At 38.2% G+C, this 24,207-nt stretch overlaps 1 protein-coding gene across 10 annotated transcripts in view; it reads left to right on the forward strand.

Moving 5' to 3' along the window:
- LOC149775651 (uncharacterized) overlaps positions 1–24,207 on the forward strand; it is a 211,960-nt gene that overhangs the window by 34,343 nt on the left and 153,410 nt on the right. For all 10 annotated transcript variants that reach the window (XR_016416548.1, XM_089943846.1, XM_089943847.1 and 7 more), the window contains one exon: positions 5,684–6,658. Coding sequence is in view for 9 of the 10 variants with exons in the window: in XM_089943846.1 (XP_089799972.1) it covers positions 5,879–6,658 (780 nt within the window). In the remaining variant the exon portion in view is untranslated. The remainder of the gene's footprint in view (positions 1–5,683; positions 6,659–24,207) is intronic.

The raw sequence follows: 24,207 nt of genomic DNA on the forward strand, positions 1-24,207 counted from the left end.
TTTGATTATACCTATAATTGAAACAAATTGATATAGAATTCTACTTATTACCTTTCATATTACGCGAAAAATGTACAACACATTCTAATCTTACGAATTATTTAAAATACTCTCAACTACAAGCGTAAAGGTCTGCTATGTCCTTTGATGAACACCTGAAGAAAGAGATGAATGGCCTGTTGGTACGCAGACTGGCCTCTGTCACGAGAGGTTACGGATGCGGGAGGTCGTGGGTTCGATCCCCGGCCGAGTCATACCAAAGACTTACAAAAATGGTACTAACAGCTGCTTCGCTTGGCGCTCAGCATTAAGAGGTTAGTGTTAGGACTGGTCGGCCCGGTGTCAGGATAATGTGACTGGGTGGGACATCATGCTACATGTCTGCGGCATGATGCCCCAGTGCTAGACATCACTATAAACTGCCACATTGCAGACATCGTAGCGATATGACTGGAAAATTGTTAAAGCTACGTTAAAATTCCAAGTCACAAGTCACACGAGAGGTTACGATTTGGAAATCCCGGAAGAGGAAGAAGTTGTGTTTCTAAAACCTTCATTAGCATCGTTGGTGAATATGATGCCAAATTAGCTGTTGTCTGTTCAATGGTAACATTGAATAGCGGTCACCTGTTCAGCAAGTTAAGTATTTCTGACGTGATATTCGAAATGGAGTAAGCATCATACGCTCGCCACACCCGTGAATGTAAATACATGTAAACAAAATTCAAATAAAAATTACACCAATACGAATTAGTATGAACGCGAAGTATGTATTGAAACTTTCACACAAATTTGTTGAAAATGATAAAGTTATGTTCATTGTATCTGTGATTTTTATGTAATGTTAGTCAGACGTGTGACGGTCAAACGACAAGAATGCCCGTCAGATTTACCGCTGTGCATATAATAACATAACGCATAATACATATTCTAGAGGTATTAGTGTTTATTGGCCCACGGGTAACGATATGTGTTGGACGGACATCCGACGATAGGTTAATAGGTAGACAGATGAATGGACAGTGAGAGATATTCTACAGCTTGGTTTCCAAATAGATGAAAATGTTCCAAAACATGGCTTCAGACACTCTATGGTGTTCTAACGACGTCCAGAAAAATGTATAAATACTGCAAAGATCCCATTGTCTACCCAGATCGTAAGCGCTATGATTTCTTTCTTTCTTGTTCACAACAAAATAATGAAAATAATTTGTGTGTACTGTTAGTCCTATTGATAACTAGCATTTAATATTTTAAGTATTTTTCAAAGGCATATCCTATTTTATTTTTTACCTTTATCTACTTACAAAGGCGCTTTAATGTAAAATAGCACAGTATAAGCACAACTTTCACTGAGTTTACTTTTCTGATTTGTTATGTTGGTACGACTAAATACTTTACTGTTAATTCATGTTGATAGATGGTGATAATTCTTTACGAATATTTCGCTAATAGAAACTGGAATCAATGAAGTGTATTCAATCCAACTTCCTGTGAAAAAGTAACGATGCCGCAAGTAGGCCAGTTAATGAAAATATACTTTGACGTTCTTAATAGCGTATATTCCGTTCTACTTTCTGTTAAAAGTAGCGATGACTTAAGTAGGTCAGTATGGCTAATGAAAATATACTTTGATGTTCTTTGTGCTCTGTTTATTGAAGTGAATTTATATGGTATCTGGTTGTGGTCGCTAACCAGCCCAATTGTTTAACTGATAACAGCGAAACTGTAATATTATCTTCAGTGAATTAGCATTATGTGGTGCCGTAATTATTTATCATATATTATTTCTGGTAGTAATCTAGACGATATATTTGCCCATATGCCTTATGATGACCTTGGTTTTAAATGCTATACTGGTAATTTTACCATAGACACTGGCATTATTTATTCCTGTTAAGTGTGGAATTTTCGCAATGGCACGATATCCGACCTTGAAAAATGAATTTGGATTTCAACGTCTCGGAAACGTACGATACAAATGACAGATTAAGTTTTCGACAGAGTTACCGTATCTCTCTTTCTAGCACATTAACATAAACTGACTGGGCACATGAACTTTTCACATCCACATTTAGACTCATGGATATGAACAAATATAAATTTTCACTTCCTTTAACCGAAACATTTATCGCGAGTGTAACTATTCGTTCTGTATTTATTAAACTTGACAGCTTTTGTGTCAGTGTCAGTGTTAGAGGTTATTTGTTTTAATTACTTTTTCCCAGGTTTTGGTCGATAAAAGTTAGACCATTTAAAAATGTGATTATTAATGCATGCAATCTATTTATCGACTCGGACATCTCTAATTGTGTATTGAACGCCTGTCAATACGTTGGGGAAAGATTGGCATCCAAGGCTAAGTTGCAACAAAAATTGCCGTATGTAGCAATTAAACCGATATATATATATATATATATATATATATATATATATATATATATATATATATATATATATATATATATATATATATATATATATAGTTGATATTGAAAGCACCAAAATGTTGACATAGATTTTTTTCTGTTAACACGAGTAAATTTGTTTAAGGTTGCAAAGTAAAGATTATTATCTTTCTCCTCAGGTATGATGTAAGGATGCATTGATGTATGCATGTTGGCATTTATGTACATGTATATACAATCAGGCTTACGTGCTTCTGTATGTGTGGACTTGTAAACGCAGGTAGGTGGATAAACAGATTAAGTGAGTAGGCACACAAAAGCAAGTCATTTAAAAATATTTTACCTTCAATATTATTTTAAGTGAAACTTAGAAATCAACTTAGTGAAACATGAGAGATACCCATTACACATTTCTGCCTTGAGGTGTGGGCAAATATCGATGCGTAGGTGTGACAGGGTTAGGTCGTTTACTTGAACTTGCACACTGCGACACACCTCAGTCGCTCTTTACTTGTAGCGAATCTACCTTATAATACACAGTTAACCGAACTGCTTAATTACGAAGGAGAGGTCGAAGAGAGGGTCTCATATTAACTGTCACGGTATGAAAGCTTGCACAACAAATATTAAATGGTAGTTGAGTTATTATAGAGTTAATTAAACTGTTAATTTTTTTTATTATAAAGTTAATTACTTTTTATCCATTAAACACACAACGAATCGGGATAGTCGAGTTATATAAACATATCACCTGTATAATTCACTAATCGCCAAAGAACAGAAATAACTACGCCTTCTAGTTTGCATAGAATATCAAACAAAATTAGATTATATTTCTTTGATCTTTACCCCCATGGAAATTAGTGTTACTTAATAGCGCGCGCGTGCGTGTGTGCGTGCGTGTGTGTGTGTGTGTGTGTTATTTGGATTTCTAATGAAGCTTTAAAACATGTCCAGTTAAACAACTTTAAAAAGAACACAGTGTTCTCAATTTTATGTTTTGTTGTGTATTGGTTCAGGCATTTGCGGACATTAATAGCCTTTGGTCTTTTAACAGGTAAGCGAAAGACTGGCTATCGCTTGTTAGGCTCAAATAGAAAGATACATTTTAATTGTTGTACAATGTATTTCTACAGATTTAAAAGCCGTACTGCCTACCAAACAATAATACAATATATTGGACAGTACCTGATTCCGTCTTCAAAAATGTAGTTTAGAGTGGTACGTGGAAATAAAATGTGAACTAACGGTTTATGATACCCATGTATGACAGGCATACATGCATGGCCGGCTAGGTGTGCGAAACGGTGTGTAAATTTGATACAGTATATATGTGCTTATGATCTTTTAAACAAAACAAAAAACTAAATTAAAAAAAAATCATCCGAAAGGAACATGGCTTTGACATTACATATTTACATACATATATTTGTGAGATCTTTTTATTACCATCTTTTGTGTTTTATTGATCTCAGGAATTTGTACACCAATAAACCAAAGCAAAATTAATTACAAGTCCAAACGTAAGTAATTTATAGCCGCACCTCCTCGTTGTAAAATATTTCTGGCTACACAATGTAGCCAATTATCCAAAAAATTCCATTACCACAGAAAGGAAACGTTAATAAAACTATTGGGCAGAATCTTTCCCGTTATAGTTTTAACTGAAAACAAAGAGAGATTGGATTTAATTAATAAAACATCATCATCGATTCGTAACCATTCATTTTCAACTGACCTCTGTATGTTTACACATATCTGATGAACTAACATGGTGAAACATGGGGCAGTGGAAGTTTTTTTCAGCAGAGGATTTATGCCGAAAACGGCATGTAAACAAGAATTCACTCCTGTTACATTACACCACTGATTTTCATAGAACTACGCATTACACATACACAGTAGTGTAAATACAGGAATGTACCGTGTCTAGCACCAGAAACATTTGAACAGCTCTAACTGAACAACCGTTGGATTACGAGGTCCACGTTCAACCTTCCAAACTACCTCCGCTCCGCAACTTTATTTTTTTATTTATAAGAGACTTCATTTGACTGCTGAGAAGGTGTGTGCAGAAGCAACGTTTCTTAGAATGGATGTTAATGTTATGCATGACGTTATCACATATTACTGAGTAAGTGAATTCAATAAGCATTGATGGAGATCCACCTTAAGACCAGAACAATAACGCTGACAGAACAACCTGATTTGTGGGGATGAATTTCTAGTGCATAGCAGTAATGTGCCACAAAATAAACAGTGTGTCAATAATTAGTTTAATATTAAATTTCGCTTCTCTGTAAATTTGTTTAATGTTTGCATTGAAAGGATTAAATTGCGTTCGTTTTTCTATTCGGTAGCTTCTGACTTCGATTTTGATGTATTATGTTTATTCACCTCGCTAACTGGTTGTTATCTGTTCGAAAGCCTGAATCTTTGCTTGAAAGGGTATATAAAAATGAATGCCTTCCACTTGTTTAAATTGATTAGCTATCATAGAGAATGACACGGTTGTATATTGAGGAAAAGTAAAGTTGGCCCATCCCATCTCACTTGTACCGACTGTTTATGTGGCGTACAGTTGTGCTAGAAGTTCGTATTAGATATTATTATGTAACAATTTCACTGTTTTTCATTCAATTAGCGTGTATCTTTTATTAAATACCAAACTGAAAATTTGCTTATAATTCATTAGTACAATTTTCAAAGGCGACAAGTTGGTTTTATATGTAGTTCTTTGTTAAGGATTAAGAATGATTACCTCGGTTGTGACGATTCGTCCAATGCCAAATCATCCAACAAACAACTTCATGACAAACAACAATTAACTACTATGCTATTAAAACAAACATGTCAAATCCATAAAATATATCTGAGTTAAATATAAACATAGGTGTTTGGTCAATATCCTTAAGCGAAATGTACACTTTTTAAGGTCAAGAAATTTACGCTTGCCTCGTTTTAACATATTACACATACCCCAAAAATTACAGATCGGTTCGTTACATTTTTTTAAACAATATTTGCCTAAAAAGTAATACAGCTATAGTCATCTTTCCCTGACATGTATGATGCTTACAAATTATGATTAATACCATCTAACGAACACAATTTTTAATCTTAAAATAAATTTTAATGGAAAGACTACGTACCGCTGGAAACTGGCCTTGGAAAGGATGTCATCTTTTATTACACTGCATTAAAACAGATGATGTTAATAGTTACTGAAATCACAATATGTTGGTCCCAAATTACATAACTTGTTTATTTTGCAGGTCGACTAAAGAATTGATAGCAAAGACCAAAAGTCACAACGTTAATGAAAATATTATGGAATTATATCATCAACTATGACGAAGAAATCAAAGATGCAACACATGAATACATTCATACAGACGTTGTGTCCCATTCTGTGTGCTTAATTATTAAAGAATTTCATTGCTGTTGATTAAAGATATAAGCCTGTCATCATGAATTTAAGTTTAAGAACAAAACCATGGGCACCGTTCTCGATTGTGGAGGGGAATATTATGCCTCAAACGGAATACGTTTCAACGCACAACAGAAGTCGTAAAAAGAAGTTGACAATCGACAGGGTCCCCATTATGCTGATCCCTAAGGCGAGGATTCGTGAAGACGGGGAGATGTTAATTAATAGGTCCTTTGGAGTTGTTGCTGACGATGGAACTCAGGGCCTTTATCTCTCTGCCATTTCGCACATTTTGCCAGCAAACCACAAACCGACAAAGTCGGCATTGAAAGCTATTAGATATTCAAGCTCATTGGGAAGGAGCGAGGTTGACAGTGGTTTTGGATCCATGAAACGATCCGTAACATTTGGGGACCTCAGTCATAGTAGATCGTCAATAAGGACTTCAGATGACCTTGAGATTTGGTCGGAAGCTTCACAAAGTGGGGACGAGGAAGCAGACGTCAAATCTAAAACGTTCGCTGAAGAAGATGACGATGACGTCTCGTCTTATCGGTTAACAAGGCTGGCCGACCTTGCTGATGCTCCTCAACATTTAGACTCTTTCGGAGGTAGGGAACCCGTGCTGGTAACTGGAGTTGCTACACCCCGACTAAAATCTAGAAATTTTAGACGAAGGAAGAGACACAGTCATGGAAGTGTACAGTGCGAATTCTGTGGAGCTATCGTTCCGGAAAGTGACATGCTTAGAAAAAAAGTGACAAATTCAATCGGAAACGTAGACTGTTTTCACGACTGGGTGCTGACCAAATTGGGAAAGGTAACATTTTGTTATATACACTTGAAATATCGTCAAAATCCTCTCTCTGTCTCTCTCTGTCTCTCTCTCTCTCTCTCTCTCTCTGAATATACGAACCTTTTTTCTTATTACAAAAAGACTATTGGAACGTCTTTCTCCCATCTTCTTTGATATTCATCCACCTAATTTGTGAGAACTCACTGGTGAAAACTTGATCAGAAAAAAAGGTAGCTCTATGTATACAAGTCTAAAATGATTTTTTTCTCTCACTAGAATAGCAACCAAACCAAATTGGGTTTCTTTGTGTAAACAAAATAGACGCTTTATGCATTTGATTAAATTGATCACCTCGCGGGTTATTTTTTTGTAATGAAATCTTTAACACTGCTACAAAAGCAGGTTATAAATTTAACGTCTACGATTGCTACAGCCTTTTCTAACTAGGAATCTTTGATATCTACAACAATTGTGAAAGTGAACAAATAAGAAATATTCTGGGTCAATATTTATTTGAAGTACAGCAGTGACCAAGCTGATGAGTTAGTGAACCGTACTTTTTTTGTAAAAAGCGAAAAGGACATGGTTTGCCGTCAAAGAAGCCAGCAAAATAGCCATCGTCATTTGGAATAACTGCTAGTAAGGCCCTATATTGTCATTACCAAACATTACTTACTAAGTACAAATGCGGTAGTAGAAGGGGTCGCGCGTTTTAAAACCGTACGATGATACAAATTTCTTTGACCTTCTGGTTACCTATTTACTCAAGTGAATTTTTATTTATAGAATTAGTCCAGAATTCATTACACTTTTATATAAATTGATACTTTGGTAATCTTTGTAATTCCAATTTGATTGTTCCTGGCAGGGGGCGGGTTAAGAGAAAAATACAACCTTCAGATCGCATCTTGGCAGCTGATTAAAAAAAAGTCACGGACCCGTATCCGCTCACGATCTGCTGTAAAATAAATTAGACATTAGATGGTAATAACATTTTGTTTCTGAATTGTTTCCTGTATTTAATAAAGACAAGGACGAACAGTCGCCATCTTGGCACCCTTTTGGTAGAATCACGTCAGCAAGTAACTATCACGTACAGAAGTCGCTTTTATCTTTTTCTGGATTTATATCAACCTATTGTACTTCACTTTGATAATTTGTGCCATGTATTAAACAAGTTCACCGACTTTTATTGCTAAATGTCACCCTGAAAACGACTCATCGTCTCAGACAAGAGAATGGACGACGGTAGTTTGCATCTGCATGGGATTCCCCTTGTCTGACTGGTTTATTACAAGTACTAATTGGGGGTATCTGACTGGTTTATTGCAAGTACTAGTTGGGTATATCTGATTGGTTTATTACAAGACTAATTGGGGCTACATATTTTTTATCGTTCGGTGACGCAAAATGTACATTTAACGCTTGTACGAGTATGCTATTGTTATCTATATATTTTAGCTTTATTGTGCGAATAGAATTCAAAACAAACTGAAAATTATAAAAGTCGATTCAGTGCTTCTAAAAAATATTTACGCGGACGTCAATGAAGGCACCTGAGTAGTTCGAATATGAGCGATATGGAAAACGGATTGAACAGCTATATCGAACACCAGATCAAGCATGCGAAATTAAAGGGGTATGTAATAAAATACCTTATCGATTACTTGTTGTCCATAACAAGCTTGATCATGTTTTCTAAACTAGCGACCTTATCCGTAAGCGAGGTCAACGTGTTTTCAGTTGCATTTGAAACCTTAGCTATGACAAAATCTAATTTTCTATTTGCCTCAAAAGGACTAAAATGAAACATGTTGTTAATGTATGGAGGTGTAGTCGAAATAGAGGGTGGTAAATTGATATGAAGCTACTAAGCACGGTACGTTAGCCACAATATTTTAAGTGGGTGTTCATTTTATTTCAGAGTTACATGTATTATATATCATTGTTGTATGGGTTTGATGCTGCGACTTGAGTCACGATCTCCTCGCACTCTTGTTGATTTTTTTAAAATCTCCTTTTGTCGTTCGGATAATGTCACAGATGACAATAAATGACAATACAAAACACATTTGTAACATTTGTTGATCCCAAATGGTAAAAAAGAAACCGGTGAAGAATTAATTTTCAGCAGAGCTTCAATTAACACACCCTTTCATCAGAATGTATACGCAACTCAGATGTAAGAACCCAAACCATGTATTTCACATTTAGTTTAAGACCTTTTTTTTGTAGTATCCATCTTCAGTAAAACATCCTTGATAGTGTTGCCCCAACCCCTTTCCACCATACTTGTATGTTGTACTTTTGCGTCTGGAAAAGGAAGGTCAATATTCACTCCGTCTTCCCTGTTTGAGCTGTAACTCCTAATTCCCTTTGCAACTTCGATGTCAATCCTACGGCTCATACCCCCAATATCTGCCAACAGCTTCAATTAGCCGCCGTTCAGACGATCTCTGTTATTTATTAGATATGGACAGACCGCGAAGTTGCGAATCAATCACTCTATATTTTTTTTTCATTCGCAACTTCTCGGTCAATCCTCCGGTCAATCAAATCGCATAAATAGTTGACTTGGTCCGAATATATTCCGGTTTCTTTTTTGCGAAGAAATATCCGGCAAACAAAATGTATGATTTTTCGGTAAATTACTGCGCTGACATACATCAGTGGCATATTTTGATTCGTAGAAATAGCTGAGGTGGTCTTAATTCGATACACCAATTGAAACCAAAGTTGCAATGCGAGTGCGTTTTTGGAGTGAAGTAACTTTGTGAGCGACTTACATGGATTATTTAATATTACCTCAAAAATTGTCGAAGCTACAATTAATTTTATTGCCACCGAAGCCTCACTCCAATTTTATGTCACTGTTAGCTATTTTCCCTGATTTATTAATGTGCTTAAAATTATTGCTTTGGTCACACGAAGGTGTTTTGTCTTCTGAGTTCATTCTAACAACTGAAGTCATATCTTCTACTGTTCTTGTATCCAGCGAGTAGTTTCTTTCTTCAGCCATTAAAATAGTGTGTGTCTGTGTGTGATTTTGATTTTCAACGTAGCTTTGACAATTTTTCAGTCATATCGCTACGATGTCTGCATTGTGGCAGTTTATAGTGATGTCTAGCACTGGGGCATCATGCCACAGGCATGTAGCTTGATGTCCCACCCAGTCACATTATCCTGACACCAGGCCGACCAATCCTAACACTAACCTCGAGGCAGCTGTTAGTACCATTTTATAAGTCTTTGGTATGACGCGGCCGAGGTTCGAACCCGCGACATCCCGCATCTGAGGCGGAAGCTCTAACCACTAGGCCACGGGAGCGGTCATTAAAATAGTGTGTAAATAGTAATGAAGTGTGATTTTGTTCCTTTATGTTCTGTTTGAAAAGTTTTGTATTTCTGGTTTTCATAATCTAGATTCGAGCACAATGAAAATCAGATCCGTATGTAAAGTTACTTCGATTTTTGTTTTGATCGCAATCTGCCAAAACAATCAGTTTTTTTTATTCTTTGTAAAAATGCTGAAAGTTTTCCTATCTAGATTTCACACTCCCGAACACACAAACACATTAATATTCAAATTAATACATTCAACATAGAATTTCGTAAGAGACGAATCAGATATACTAAACATTTGCACACACCCCTCCTTTTTTTCAAGCTGTCAACCAGTGTATTCGGTATAGTAAAAATGAAAGTGCAAGTGCTTTCTTTAACCAACGCTTTTTCCCCACATTCGTCTGGGATATAGCGATACCTTCTGTTTCTGTACCACGTATCTTAAAGAACTAGGTGTAAATTCACAAAACGTTGTAGTTTATGCTTGCCACTGTGACACCAAAGGTCGGGGTGGTGGGGTAGATGGTTATTGGCTTCGCGCCTGAAATCCCTAAAAGGAGGTCAGAGACCAAATGAACAAAAATGTTAACTTACAATAACATTTTCAAATACTTTCTTACCAAACGTCTTGTACGGGTTTTTGATATGACCCATGCATCAAGTGTGTGAAGGTAAGGTGGGAGTGATGGGAAAATATGCAGTGAGAAGCATTGGATTTTCGATGGCGAGCTATTAAAGAGGTACTTTTTGTTTTCTTGTCGTTTTTTTTGGGGGGGGGGGTGAGGGGGAGTGTAAGAAAATTACCCATACATCAAGGCCTGAAATGAAACGAGTGGTCATGGTCATTAGATGTTATGGTAAAAATTCTTAAGTTTGAATAAAGGTGATATTACTTCGAAGAATGTTTATTCTAATGAACTCCATTATTTACTTTATTAAGTTTAAGTCTGTTTTCAACATAAGTTAATATGTGTTTTAAAAATACGCGTCTACACCATAACCAAAACAACAAAACGTCGTATTGTCCAAGCCTTTGTCACGAAATGATCGCTTCTTTTGGCGATTAAGTTGAATGATGCAGCAGTTATTCATTGCTTTAAAGCAAAATCAGAACACGTTTGTCCCATAGACGAATGGACTGGTCAGCGCGTTCTTTGCATTTTCGTGTATCTGTTCAATTTTCACGGGAGGATGATGAGAAGTGAAGGGAAGAACCACGACGATGACGATTATAATTGTGATTGATGTGTCGCCTGCTAATCACTGAATTTCGTTCCATTTGGTTCAGATACTGTCACATGGAAAAATAAGTCGTCGTGACCTGTTTTGATCTGGTCTTTGGACAAGGAAATCTCGACTTGATGAAAAATTAATTTGTATAATCTAAAATCAGTGTCAGCCGATTGTTTCATACTATCCAATGAATGCAGTGAGCATGGATCCGATTTTTGCGATAAAATGTGATGGAAAGGAATATATAATAAACATCAACGCATTCTAAGCAAGAATAACATCCCCAAAATGTCATATGCAGCTAAGGAGTCCATCCACACTGTACTGTTATTCCGCAAGATTAAATTCAAATACTTTTGATGGGGTTCATTTAATTAAATTTCAATAGCAATTAAAAACTTTGTATTAAATCCAAACATTTGAAAGGGGAATTTGAAAATTTTATTCATTTGACGCATGCGTGAGAGTTATTGTTCTAAACATTCTGCAACGCGGTAGACGTTGTTCCTTCCTCCTTCCTTTATTTTTTCATGTTTTCTTTAATTCTTTCTATATATCTTATCTTTCATTCTTGACCTTTACTCTTTTCGTTTACAGGAGTAGAATATAATAATTTTAAATCGTTGGAAGAAGACTTAAGAATCTAATTCCGAGATTGCAATATATCTTTGACAAGAAATCTTGCATACTTGTGCCAAAGATGGACATAAATTCATAAATGTTGGATATATTTTTATGGTATGAAGCGAATTGTGAAATTACCCCCACCACCACCACCACACACACACACACACACAAACAAAATGTATTATACTACATTGGTTTCAATCTGATAAAGGACAAATATTAAGCATCGTCTCTTAAGAATAAGTGTATGCATGGTTTAAAGAGAACCTCAAAATTTTCAGGAAGTATATAACTTATATCCAACCATGCAAATGTTAAATCGTCCTGTCGTCGTGCAATATATCTCACCATAGAAATATTAAATCGTACTTTCGTCGTGCAGTATATCTAACCATGCAAATGTTAAATCGTACTGTCGTCGTGCATTATATCTAACCATAGAAATGTCGAATCATACTATCTTCGTGCATTATGTCTAACCATGGAAACCTTGAACCATATTGTCTTCGTGCAACCCATGCGCGCTATCCTCTACTGGTTTATACAACTGATGAACGATGTGTCCCTTCATATATATAGTAATACTTTGTAAACCTGTTCTTATTTCGTTTCGTAACTTTCATATTCCTTATCGGTTTTCTGTGATAACTATGTGCCACTTTATATATTTAGTGATCCTGTGTGAACCTGGCCTTCTTTCGTTTCGTAACTTTTATATTTGTATAACCTAATCTACATCAAATCCGTTGTGTACTTAAAAGTTTATGGTAGCAATAGATCTTGGCAAACAAACACATTTTACTGCAAACTCTGGGGAAACTTTTATGGCCGTCAATCTTCAAACGAAAAAATGGAGGAAAAGTAATATCATTTATCGTCAAACTACTATTTATAGAACAAATATTGCTATTTAAAAATCAAAAATGGTAAGAATTCTATTTGCCTAAGCCACATAGACTGCATGATGGCGAAAACTTTGTCCTGATTGCAGGGTTTATGCTTTAGCCCCTTGAGAATGAAGTATATCCACACTATTTGCATGGTTTTTCATTGACAACTGAATAAGTGAATCATAAAAATAACACCTAGTTACTAACCTTTGTTTTCAAAATATCAAGCATGTGAACTGAAATATAACATTTAGAAATTGGATGGTGTGTGTGTGTGTATGTGTGTGTGGCTCTGTGTGTATGTGCACGCGCGCTTTAGCAGTTAACGTCAAGATAGTGTCAAAGAATAGTATCGCCTGTACACACATACAACAGAGAGACACTGTGACTACATATTCTTTTTCAATGTGCAACTACTAAACACACTGAGCTGTCCTTTCCTTTGTAACCTGAAAACAAAAGGAAACTATGTGTATGTAACAGTGTAAACCCATGGCATATCAATGCTTTTAAATATCTGTAATGCACATGATTTGAAACAACTGCCCCTCCTGCCAAACTGTTTAAAAAAGTACAAGTATAACTCATGGGAGATAAATCAGCAATAACAACCCAAGAGATCGAGTCCACTGTATGTCAACAGTGAAAATGATGTTTAAATATAAAACAACTCAATGTATTTCAGAATATTGCTGAGAAGTTTATCCATGCTTAAAGGCACTACACAACCTAACTTACAAGTAGAGTCCATCTGCAAACTGCACATACCCAGATCTGCTGTTGCATAATGTACCTGCAGATCGATATTTATCTGGTTTGTTAGAGGTGATCATAAAACCCCACAAAAAATTTACATACCCTGATCTGCCTGAGTATTATGTGATGACAAATCAGGGTCTATGTTGCGTGCAGTTGAACTTAACTCTTTTTAGGTATGATGGGGTGAGAGAAGGGAACACACCCACACCCGTGGCGTTTCGCTTAATTCCATCACTTCAGAAAGTCACTCACTGCTACCATGGCGTCTCTACAAGAGTATTGCGAATTGCAAAAACGTTCTTTCTTGATTCTATCTTGGGTTTTCTCCAAAACTATTTTTTGGATAAAAGAATCCTGGGTAAAATTGGTCGAGGCTCGAACGTTGTCCACTCAGATATCAGACCTCCTAGCTGTCCCGGAGTTTTGGCATGAGAACAGGCTTCATGACGTCAATGACTGATCTTGAAATAATATCAGAGTTTCTGAAGAAAAACAATATTTTAAAAATCACTGTTATTTTTTTCAGTTCTCTTGCTGTATTTTTTGGGATTAGGTTTTCAGAGAAAATGTGCATTTGCATTTCTGTCCCCAGTCTGAGTAATCTTTTCAAAATTTCTTCTCGGATTTTAGACTGTCTTGCATGTGAAACTTCGGACATCAATAATTTGTCTCAGGTAGAAATAGTAGAAAGGATGCGAAATCAATTCTTGTTGTACATTGTAATGCTTGGAAAACATGTTATTCTTGACAAAGAGTTGACGAATTCCTCGAACTGGAGGAAATCCTCAAAATTTCATCAAAGCGAGACGTTAATGAAAATTTAAGATTTTTTTAATTTATGTTTATTTTAGTCCCTGTTCACTGTTCAATGTTCTGTGCGTGGATAGTACTGTATTACCAACCAAGCAATAAGTATGAGATTTAACAAATCTCATTTTAAGGAAGAAACTTTTGAGATGTTTAATGAAACCGGGCTCAAATAACACTACACTAAATCATTTTATTATATATTTTCTTTCTTTTCTCTACGTAACATCTGTTTTATTAGTAATATATTCAGTTAAACCAAGACTATATACTTTTTTTAAGCGACAACTCGGGCACGACATATTTAAAAATTGCATGGATTGTGTGGCATTTTCCATGGATTGTGTGGCATTTTCCAGGATTGTGTGGCATTTTCCATGGCATTTTCCATGGATTGTGTGGCATTTTTGTGTGGCATTTTCCATGGATTGTGTGGCATTTTCCTTGATTTGCAATGAAAGTGACAAGTATCTCCTACTGGCAATATCATTTTAGGATGTACGATAAAACGTTGAATTCAGTAAAAAATGATTTCTTTTAATGATTTTTCAAGTTGTTTTCTTCATGAAATGGAGAAACATTCGGCACTAGTCAGCACATCTTAAAGAAAAGAAATGGCAACAGAAAACATAAAAATACCTTTCTGGTTTGGTTTGTTTTGATGTTTTACAACACTGCAAAACATGAAGATTTTTTAATGCCAGACAATGGAGTAAATACCTTGTCCAGGGGACACGCCACTATGAGTAGGATTTGAACCCGTACATTTTTGGTCTAGCCATACTAATCATTGCGTCTCCGCGACTTCCAATACTTTTATTGGGAACTATACACTTTTCGCAGCTTCATAAGCAGACGATATTGTGGAAGCATATATTGGTGTGATACCTTCTATTAAATAGCACTGTTATATAACCAAACGTTAAAGTCAGTGTATTTGGTGGAATAATACATTCCATTAGATAAAACTGTTTTATAAGCAGACCATATAATGAGGGTATTTAGTGGTGTGGTAAATTCCATTAAACAGCATTATTATATAAGCAGACCAACGTGTCAGGGCGTTTGTGGTGTGGTACCCTCCATTAAATAGCACTGTTATATAAACAGACCATATAGTGAGGGTATTTAGTGGAATGGTACCATCCATTAAACAGAATTGTTATATAAGCAGACCATATAGTGAGGGCATTTAGTGGAGTGGTACCATCCATTAAACAGAACTGTTATATAAGCTGACTATGCGTCAGATATATCCCAAAAAAAATACATGAATGTCCCACTCACTTTTACTTTATGTCGGTATTTACTTAGAAAACAAACAAATGTATTTCCCGAGAGGATTACACCCAATTACGTTACCAAATCTCACAATCCGCCTAAACGATTTTTATCTTATCCTAGCTCTATTTACTCAATGACAGACATATTTCCCGAGTTTCAGCTTGGTTATTGAACTCGCGCTCTGTTTGTACAGATATATAATTTCAGACAGATTACGTCCGTTTACATATAGTATCAGATAGTTTAAGAATCGTTCATTCAAACTTTGATGTCCCGAAGAGCAAATCCAGGCTTTGGTCTTCTTTCTGCTTTCATCTACAAGATCAAGCGTTGTATTCCATTCCATGTACGTAACGTCTACAATGACGAGTAGTTTATGACAATACGGAACAAGTTTTTTTTTCTTTTTCTTTTTTAAATATATTAACAACCGAAAGCTGATAGAGCAAATTTCCATCTCTTCACTCTTCCCACAACTAACAGCACACACTTGTCGCCCACATACATACCCACCATCCTGCCTACCTACCTTCATAAAAGCATGGAGCCATCCTTTAATAAATACCGTATATACTCGCTTATAAGACTTGACCAACTGAAACATGCACAGACCATTATAACAAAACAGCATAGCCTCAGATCTGCAGGCGCATTATGTTACTGCTTATCAGGATCTTTGTTGTTTTGCAGTTCGTCTTATGAGCGAGTATATAGGCAAACATACCACAACAGAGGTAAATGGCTATGCGACTGTCACATTTCGGCCTTCAGCCCTGGCCCATTAAATATTGTACCGTATAGTGCGTACCGCTTATAACAAGAGTCCAAATGCAAACTGCACAGAACCAAATCTGCCGTCACACAGTACGCAGGCATATCTGGGTCTGTGTACTTTGTTACGAGTAATCAGTAGAATAAACAACATACATCATGATCTGCATGTGCACTATGTCTCGGCAGATCATGATCTTTGTTCGCAGTTTGACTCGACCTAGAAGCGGCTATATACGGTACTTACTTCTATAACTCATCTCCAGCGCTTAGCCAACTGCAAACTTTGCAAATCAAGATCTGATGTCAGATAATGCGCCAGCCGATCAGAGTCTATGTTGTTTGTTCTGCTAACGAATTGAAGGTAATACATAGACCTCCATCTTCAGGCGCACCGTTTGAGATCTGATCTGACTCTATACTGTTCGCAGTTAGGTGCGTAAGTTCTCTCTGACATATCAAGACATTGTCATCATGGCTACATTTCTCCCAACGATATGTCACAGGGAATTTAAATGCATAGCAAGAGTGGATTTGATTTTAAGAGCCTTGTCATCTAGTAATTGCTGACAATACCACCTAAGATTAGATTTACATTATGTTGTCCTTCACTAAGCCCAACCAACGCACGCAATCCCGTGGTATGCATCGAATGTAGTTTCTCTTCAGCGTATAGTTTTCCTCTTTGGAACAAGAGGCTCTTGACAACAACAAAAATTCAAGTGCTTAAGAAAAATATTAACAACAAGCCAATACATTTGCATTAATCAATCAAACCAAATTAATTCTGTCGTCTTTGATTTATATTGATTTTAATTTCAAGAAATTATTATCCATTTTAATTTCACGAACTCGCAATTCCCCATTTTTATTTGTTTACCAGCAATTTATGTGAACGTTCTTCAAGTTTAGAAGATAGATTTGAAGTGCATAGATGAAAATCAAATAATACACTGCCCACTCCATTTGTATCAGTCAGAATATAGAAGAATGAATGAAAGAAGAAAGTTTGAAGAAAGAGACAAATTTGAAGACGTTTATCGCTAAGAGCAAGAATCGACTGCAATATGCAAGAAGAAAGAAGAACAAAAAATAAAGTTTCAAGAAGGAAAAAGAAACGCATGACCACTCGAAGAACCACTAATACGTACAAAAAGACTAGAATCAAGACATACTTCTAGGAGTAATGTCCCTTGCACTACGTAGCGACCGTTACATTTACGTGAAAGACCTCTGGAATACAACAATTACATCATTGATCCATGTCGATATGTTTTGAAATACAATGCTCCTGTAAAACTATCGGAACAAGGACGTACAGCCAGTCAAATGAACACGAGAGACATACAGACGAACGGACTTACAGATATATTAAAAGATAGACATGCAGACAGGTGATAAATAGATTGATAGATAAGTAACATTTTACTCATATTCAAAATTAAATTATACTGGATGAATTCGAACACGACTACGAACTTTATTGCCACTATATTATTATGTCGCTTTAACTACGAATAGAGAAGTAGCTCCTCCGCTTCGTAGTACAAGGGATATAACTCTTCAATGCATGTCATTAGTCTGGTCTTGGTGCTTCTATTAATCGCCATTGTATTATATTTGCAAAAATCATTTTAGCTTTCTCTGTTTGTCTATTTGTTTTAGGGTTTCAAGATACAAGCTTTGTTTTTAACAAAAAATCGGGATAAAAATTTGTTTCGGTCACTTGTATCAACAACCAAGCATCGGCTCTCATTTTATATATTCGAGGCATAGATTACGTGACGTGGCGGAAAATTAAATATGAGAGTTATTAGTTGGCTGGATTTTAACAATACTTTAAGCACAGCATTGACTTTATCATGACTAGGAAGTTTAGTGATAAATATATTTCCCAAAGACACGCTAAAACAACTGACGAGGTGGGGGTGGGATATTACAGTAAGGAGAAAAACCCATGGACAATTTTCTTTTCGTTAATGTAATTTTTGTTTCGTTAAAGTTTATGTTCTGATTCTAAATGTTAGCGGGCTTTGTAGTGCCATCTAGAGTCTTAGTTTTGGGTCAAGTGATTCAGCCTGGGTATATATACGTGCCAACTGTGGCTGCTATGGTGGTGTGTTAGGAACCGGTTTGATGAGAAGACGGCCCCTTGCATGTGAAGCAGTATAACCACCCCGCCAGAGCAAGTATATTTGGTCGTATTTCGTCGGACAGGAGAGAGTTAGGCCTGGGAATCGGAAAAGTGAAGGATCAAGGCCTTTCGTCGACCAAAAGACCGGTCCAAAAAGACTCGTCTAAGAAGTCTTGCGGCAATACATGTTTTGACTGATGAAAACTCTTCTTTCATCATTTCGCACTGTCCCCCCCCCCTCTCTCTCTCTCTCTCTCTCTCTCTCTCTCTCTCGGATAACGACGCGACCCTGCGACCAAGTCGGCGCCTGCAAGAAGACCAAGTCGGCGACTCTGCGACCAACCTCGCGACACAGTCAGCGACTCTACTGTGCTCTCTGCGACCAAGGCTGCAACCCAGTCCGTGACTCTGCGACAGAGCAGAGACCCAGTCGGCGACTCTGAGACACAGTCATCTATCCAATCGGCGACTCTGTGACCCAGTCGGCGACTCTGAGACCAAGTCAGCGACACAGTCGGTGACTCAACGACACAGTCGACGACTACAGAACAAGTAGCGGACGACCAAGAGACTCATTCGGCGACAAGAAGTCAGGAATAAGACGGTATCCCGCTGAGGTACAAATAAGTCGCACTCTGGAACGCCAGTCTTTAGACAGATTCAGCGGGGTATCACTCCAAATGCAAAGACCTATCCTAAAGAAACCGAGATAGCGAGTCTCCGGGTAGTGTAGCTGAGAGCGTTTCCGTTACAGATTGGGGTCAGCGATGGGATAGGTCGTGAAGTAGCAGAAATAATCAAGATGGCTTACGGAACGTCAAAATTTAGTGACGGAATGCTCACTCCCGAAACGGAAGTAAAGACAGTAATTCCTTTCGAAGATGAGTAACGGCGCTTAACGAAGGAATGAAAAGATTTGAAGAAAACACTAAATGAGAGGAAGGGGATTTTGGATAGGGTTGCGTGGACGACCAGGAAGGCAGGAAAGTGGTGGAGAGAAAGAATCGCCTCTAGACGACAGATTCACTTTAGTGGAACTGCGATGTCGACACCCTCGGAGTCGCCGAAGATCAAGAAGATAGCTGATACCACATCCACAAGGGATGCGCTACAGACAGTACTTACAGACAGATCGAGTTCTGAAAGCAAGGTTGCCATTTCAGAGGAGAACTTTGAAGAGGCCGGTAGTAACTCGGATGTCATACGACGGGATGACACCCTTGATGGATATTATCGCTCACTTAGAGATGTGTTCAGCCCTAAATTAATGGACAGAAGAAGAAAAGAAACTGTATTTAGGTGTTGCACTGAGAGGTCAAGCACATCAATTGTTGGAATTACCAGAGAAGAAGTCTTACGCTGAATTGGTTCAGATTCGCACCACCGAACCAGACCGAGTTAATACAGAGTTCAGCTAAGGAGTAGGATTCGCAAGAATGGAGAATCTTTACCAGAGCTTACGCAGGCTATACAGCGGCTTGCAACTTTAGTTTACCCAGAGAGGAGTCACGTTTTGGTCGACACTCTCGCGAAGGAACAGTTTATTGATGACCTAGACGATTCTGGCATGCGCGTAAAGGTACAACAGGCGAGATCTGCTACGACGAACGATACGGTACATATAGCTGTCGAGTTAGAGGCTCTACAATGACAGAGAGGAGAAAGGCGTATCAGTGGCGTGTCGGCACAGGAAGCAGAACAAGGGCAGCAATCTAAGAAATGAGGGAGCATATGATGCAGCTGACGAGATTGGTCGCTGAACTTACGACTGAAGTAATGAGTACCAAGCAATCGAGACAAGTCCCAGAGAGACGCAGAAACTGAAACCATGACGACCTTTTTTGTGGCGGGTGCGGCCAGCTGGGACATTTTAAGAAAGATTGTCCTGCTAAGAAGTCATGTAATACTTATTCGCAACCGACTACGCAGTCGACGAGTCGTCGTCGGATACGACAGGAACAAACGTTCCAGCAATGCACGAAATAATCTTTACAGGAAAACTTAACAAGCCGGTGTCTTCAGCAGTGCCGGAAACTGGAGTGATTTAGCAGTATTAGAAATATGGAGAGCGCCACGACATCTTAGTATCGATGTCTGAAGAACAAGCGAGAAAGATGGATACGTTTCTCTGCGACTATCAGTCACTCTTTTCTGTATATGATGCTGGTCTTGAAAGGACGACGAAGGCGCGACACAGAATTGAAACATGGAGCTCGAGATCAATAACACTACCCCAGAGAAGATTTCCGATTCACGCCAGGCGAGAAATTGAGAATCATGTGAACGACATGTTGAAGAAAGGGACAATTTCACCATCTTCGGGTCCATAGTCGTCGCCAGTGGTTTTAGTAAGAAAAAGGATGGCACAACGAGGTTCTGTGTCCACTATCATGCATTGGACGAAGCGACTGAGAAATACTCCTACCCTCTACCGCGGATAAACAAATCGCTTCATTCGCTATCAGGAGTAAGTTAGTTTTCGACCTTTGACTTCATGAGTGGATATTGGCATGTAGAAATGGAGGAAGCGGATCGGTCGAAGACGGCATTCGCAATTAGGCAAGGTTCATACGAATTCAATGTTATGCCGCTCGGGCTCTATAATGTACCCGGGACCTTCGAACGACTGATGGAGACAGTTCTGGCGGGACTGCAGTGGCAGATATGTTTGGTGTACTTAGACGACATAGTAATCTTTGCACGCACGATCGAAGAGGAGTTGGATCGTCTGCGACAGGTCTTTGACAGGTTGCTGAAAGATGGTCTGAAGCTCAAGCCCAAGAAATGTTGTTTGTTCGCAAAGGAAGTCAAGTACTTGGGACATATTGTATTGAAGGAGGGGATACGTGCAGATCCAGAGAAAGTACCCGCCGATACTCGACTGGAGAAGTCCAATGTTGCGGATAGAACTTCGCAGCTTCCTAGAACCATGCTCATACTAACGACCATTCATAAAGGGATTTGCCGATATTCCGGCTACTTTACACCGACTGACAGAAAAAGGGAGACCTTTTGTCTGGTGTGATAATTGTCAGTTTTCTTTCGACGAGTTGAAGAGGCGATTGACGACGGTCCCTGTATTAGCGTTTGCAGACCATGGAAAGGCTTTCATTCTTGGCATAGACGCGAACGACCGTGGACTTGGAGGAGTCCTGTCCCAAGTTCACAACGGATACGAGAGGGTTGTAACATATACCGGCCGATCGATTGTAAATGTTAGCGGGCTTTGTAGTCCCATCTAGCGTCTTAATTTTAGGTCACGTGATTCAGCCTAGGTATATATACGTGCCAACTGTGGTTGCTATGGTGGTGTGTTAGGAAGTGAAAAGGTGAGAAGACGTCACCTTGCAAGTGAAGCAGTATAACCACCCCGCCAGAGCATGCACGTTTGGTCTTATTTGGACAAGGTCTTTTGTCGTCCAGAAGACCGGTGCAATAAGGCTCGTCCAAGAAAGGCAGAGGTCTTGCGGAAATACATGTTTTGACTGAGCATAACTCTTCTTTCATCATTTCGCACTATCGTCTCTCTCGATCTCGATCGGATAACGACCCGACACAGTCAGCAACTCTGTGACCAACCCCGCGACACAGTCAGCGACTGTGTGACATAGTCTGCGACCCAGTCGGAGACTCTGCGACCAAGTCAGTGAAAAAGTCGGCGAAGACTCTACAAACAAACGACGACAAGAGGAAGACCCAGTCTGCAACTTTGCGACCAAGTCAGCGACACAGTCGGCGACTCTGAGACACAAACAATCAACGACTCTGCGACCCAGTCAGAAACTGTGCGACAGAGTCTGAGACCCAGTCTGCGACTCTACGACCAAGTCTGCAACCCAGTTGGCGTCTCTGAGACCAAGTCAGCGACACAGCTGGCGACTCGACAACATGTCGGCGATCACAGGGCACTCAGTAGACTACCCAGCGACTCATTCGGCGACAAGAAACCAGGAATAAGATGGTGTCCCGCTGGGAAGAAATGGAGCGTCAGTCCTCAGACAGATTAAGCGGGGTATCACTCCAAATACAAAGACCGATCCTAAAAGAAACCGAGATAGCGAGCCTCGGGATAATGTGGCCTAGGGAGTTTCCGTTACAATGCACTGTACGTTACTGACACTTGGATGGTTAAGAAAATTTTTAAGAAATATGCCATAATACAAACCACAACGGAAATACACTCGTTAACGGGTCCCCGAGTGGCCGACAGGTCTAAAGCGCTAACCGATTTGGATCACTGTCATCTCACCTCTGTGCAGGCTTGAGTCTCGGGCTCGGCCAAGTGGGTACTTGAGAAAGCTATCCAGTAGCTTCCTGTGGGTCGGTGGTTCTTTACGGGTTTTCCTTTGTTTTTCCTCCACCATTTATACTGTTGTGCTGAAAAATGGCGTTAAACCCCATAACAAACACATTCTTTAACCGATGAAATACGTTCGTTGGAAAGTTACTTAATCATTTTCTTACAGATAATCAAGCAGCTTTCATGATGAACAAGTAGATATTTTCTTTAGGGGTGGGGGGAGACAGAAGACGAGCACATAGTCGTGAGAAGCAAAAATGAGCTATCAGAGGTTTTCGTGTAACATGTGTTTGTGAAGTCTGTGTAAGCAAATAAGACTGGTATGAATGGAGGTAACTACTGTAAATAATTAAACGTCATAAGGACTCAGGGTATTAATTCAGTTTCCATAGTAAACCAACGTAAACATCATGATATTAACAATTCAATAATTTCAGATTTCTAAGTGCTCATGATCGAATCTATATTCATCAGTATAGATGCATCATGGATGGCAGCTTATGTGCAGAGAAAAACATCATTTTCTTTATCTACGCGTGTTTAAAACATGTGCTTTCAATCCGCACCAAAGAGTCAGGTGCTACTTTCAGTAAGGAGTGTTCCAAACTCAAGTCCGCTAAAGGACCGAAATTCGATCAATAAAACAATGTCTCTGTTTTGTTTCAGTTACAACTAGGAACAGCTCGCAAAAGATTATTATATACTAAAATCTAACTCTTTGTGGACCAGTCCTGGACAGCCAAACTCATATATACTCATCTATTTCCAGACTAATTCCCATTTATCCATGCCGCTAGCACCGTCAGTCCTCAAGTGGTGCCAACATTTTGTTCCAGAGTTCAATCTGAGTCGTTGTAAATTTGGCGCTATTGTTGTCGGACATCAGAAATTTAATTCGTCACTAGTTTTGATTGTTCACTAGTTTTTCTCCTGCATCATTTCTTATGTCTCTTTTCATGTGATTCCTATTTTCTTCTATTTTATGTACATTTAGTTTTCAAAATGATATTATTTTCCGACCGATTATGTGTCCATGATGAAAAGCCAGTTTTGTACCGTGGTATCCAGCGGTATTTCTAAACTTACCTCGATAGACTGCAATTATATTGGGAACCAACAATTTAATGTTTTGGGGCAGGGTCCTTACACTGTTTTAAAGACAAACATCCGTCTGTCAACAGCTGGATAAAATATTTCGCTTTAATTTATAGCAAAGTAGCAATGTATTATATCCAGTACATTTTTTTTTCTAAAATCTATATCTCAAGCTAAAAAGAAATTGTACACCTACCACCAACAATAAAATGGTCAGTAACTTTTAGTAGATAAATTTGTTATGTGTATGCTAATAGTTGTTATAAGTTACGATCTAAAAACTGTAGCAAAAGTGAGTTTATTAGCCTTACACTATTGAATATTCATC

This window comes from Sinohyriopsis cumingii, chromosome 19 (assembly GCF_028554795.1).
Source record: "Sinohyriopsis cumingii isolate HCF-2022 chromosome 19, ASM2855479v2, whole genome shotgun sequence".
Lineage (NCBI taxonomy): Eukaryota > Metazoa > Mollusca > Bivalvia > Unionida > Unionidae > Sinohyriopsis > Sinohyriopsis cumingii.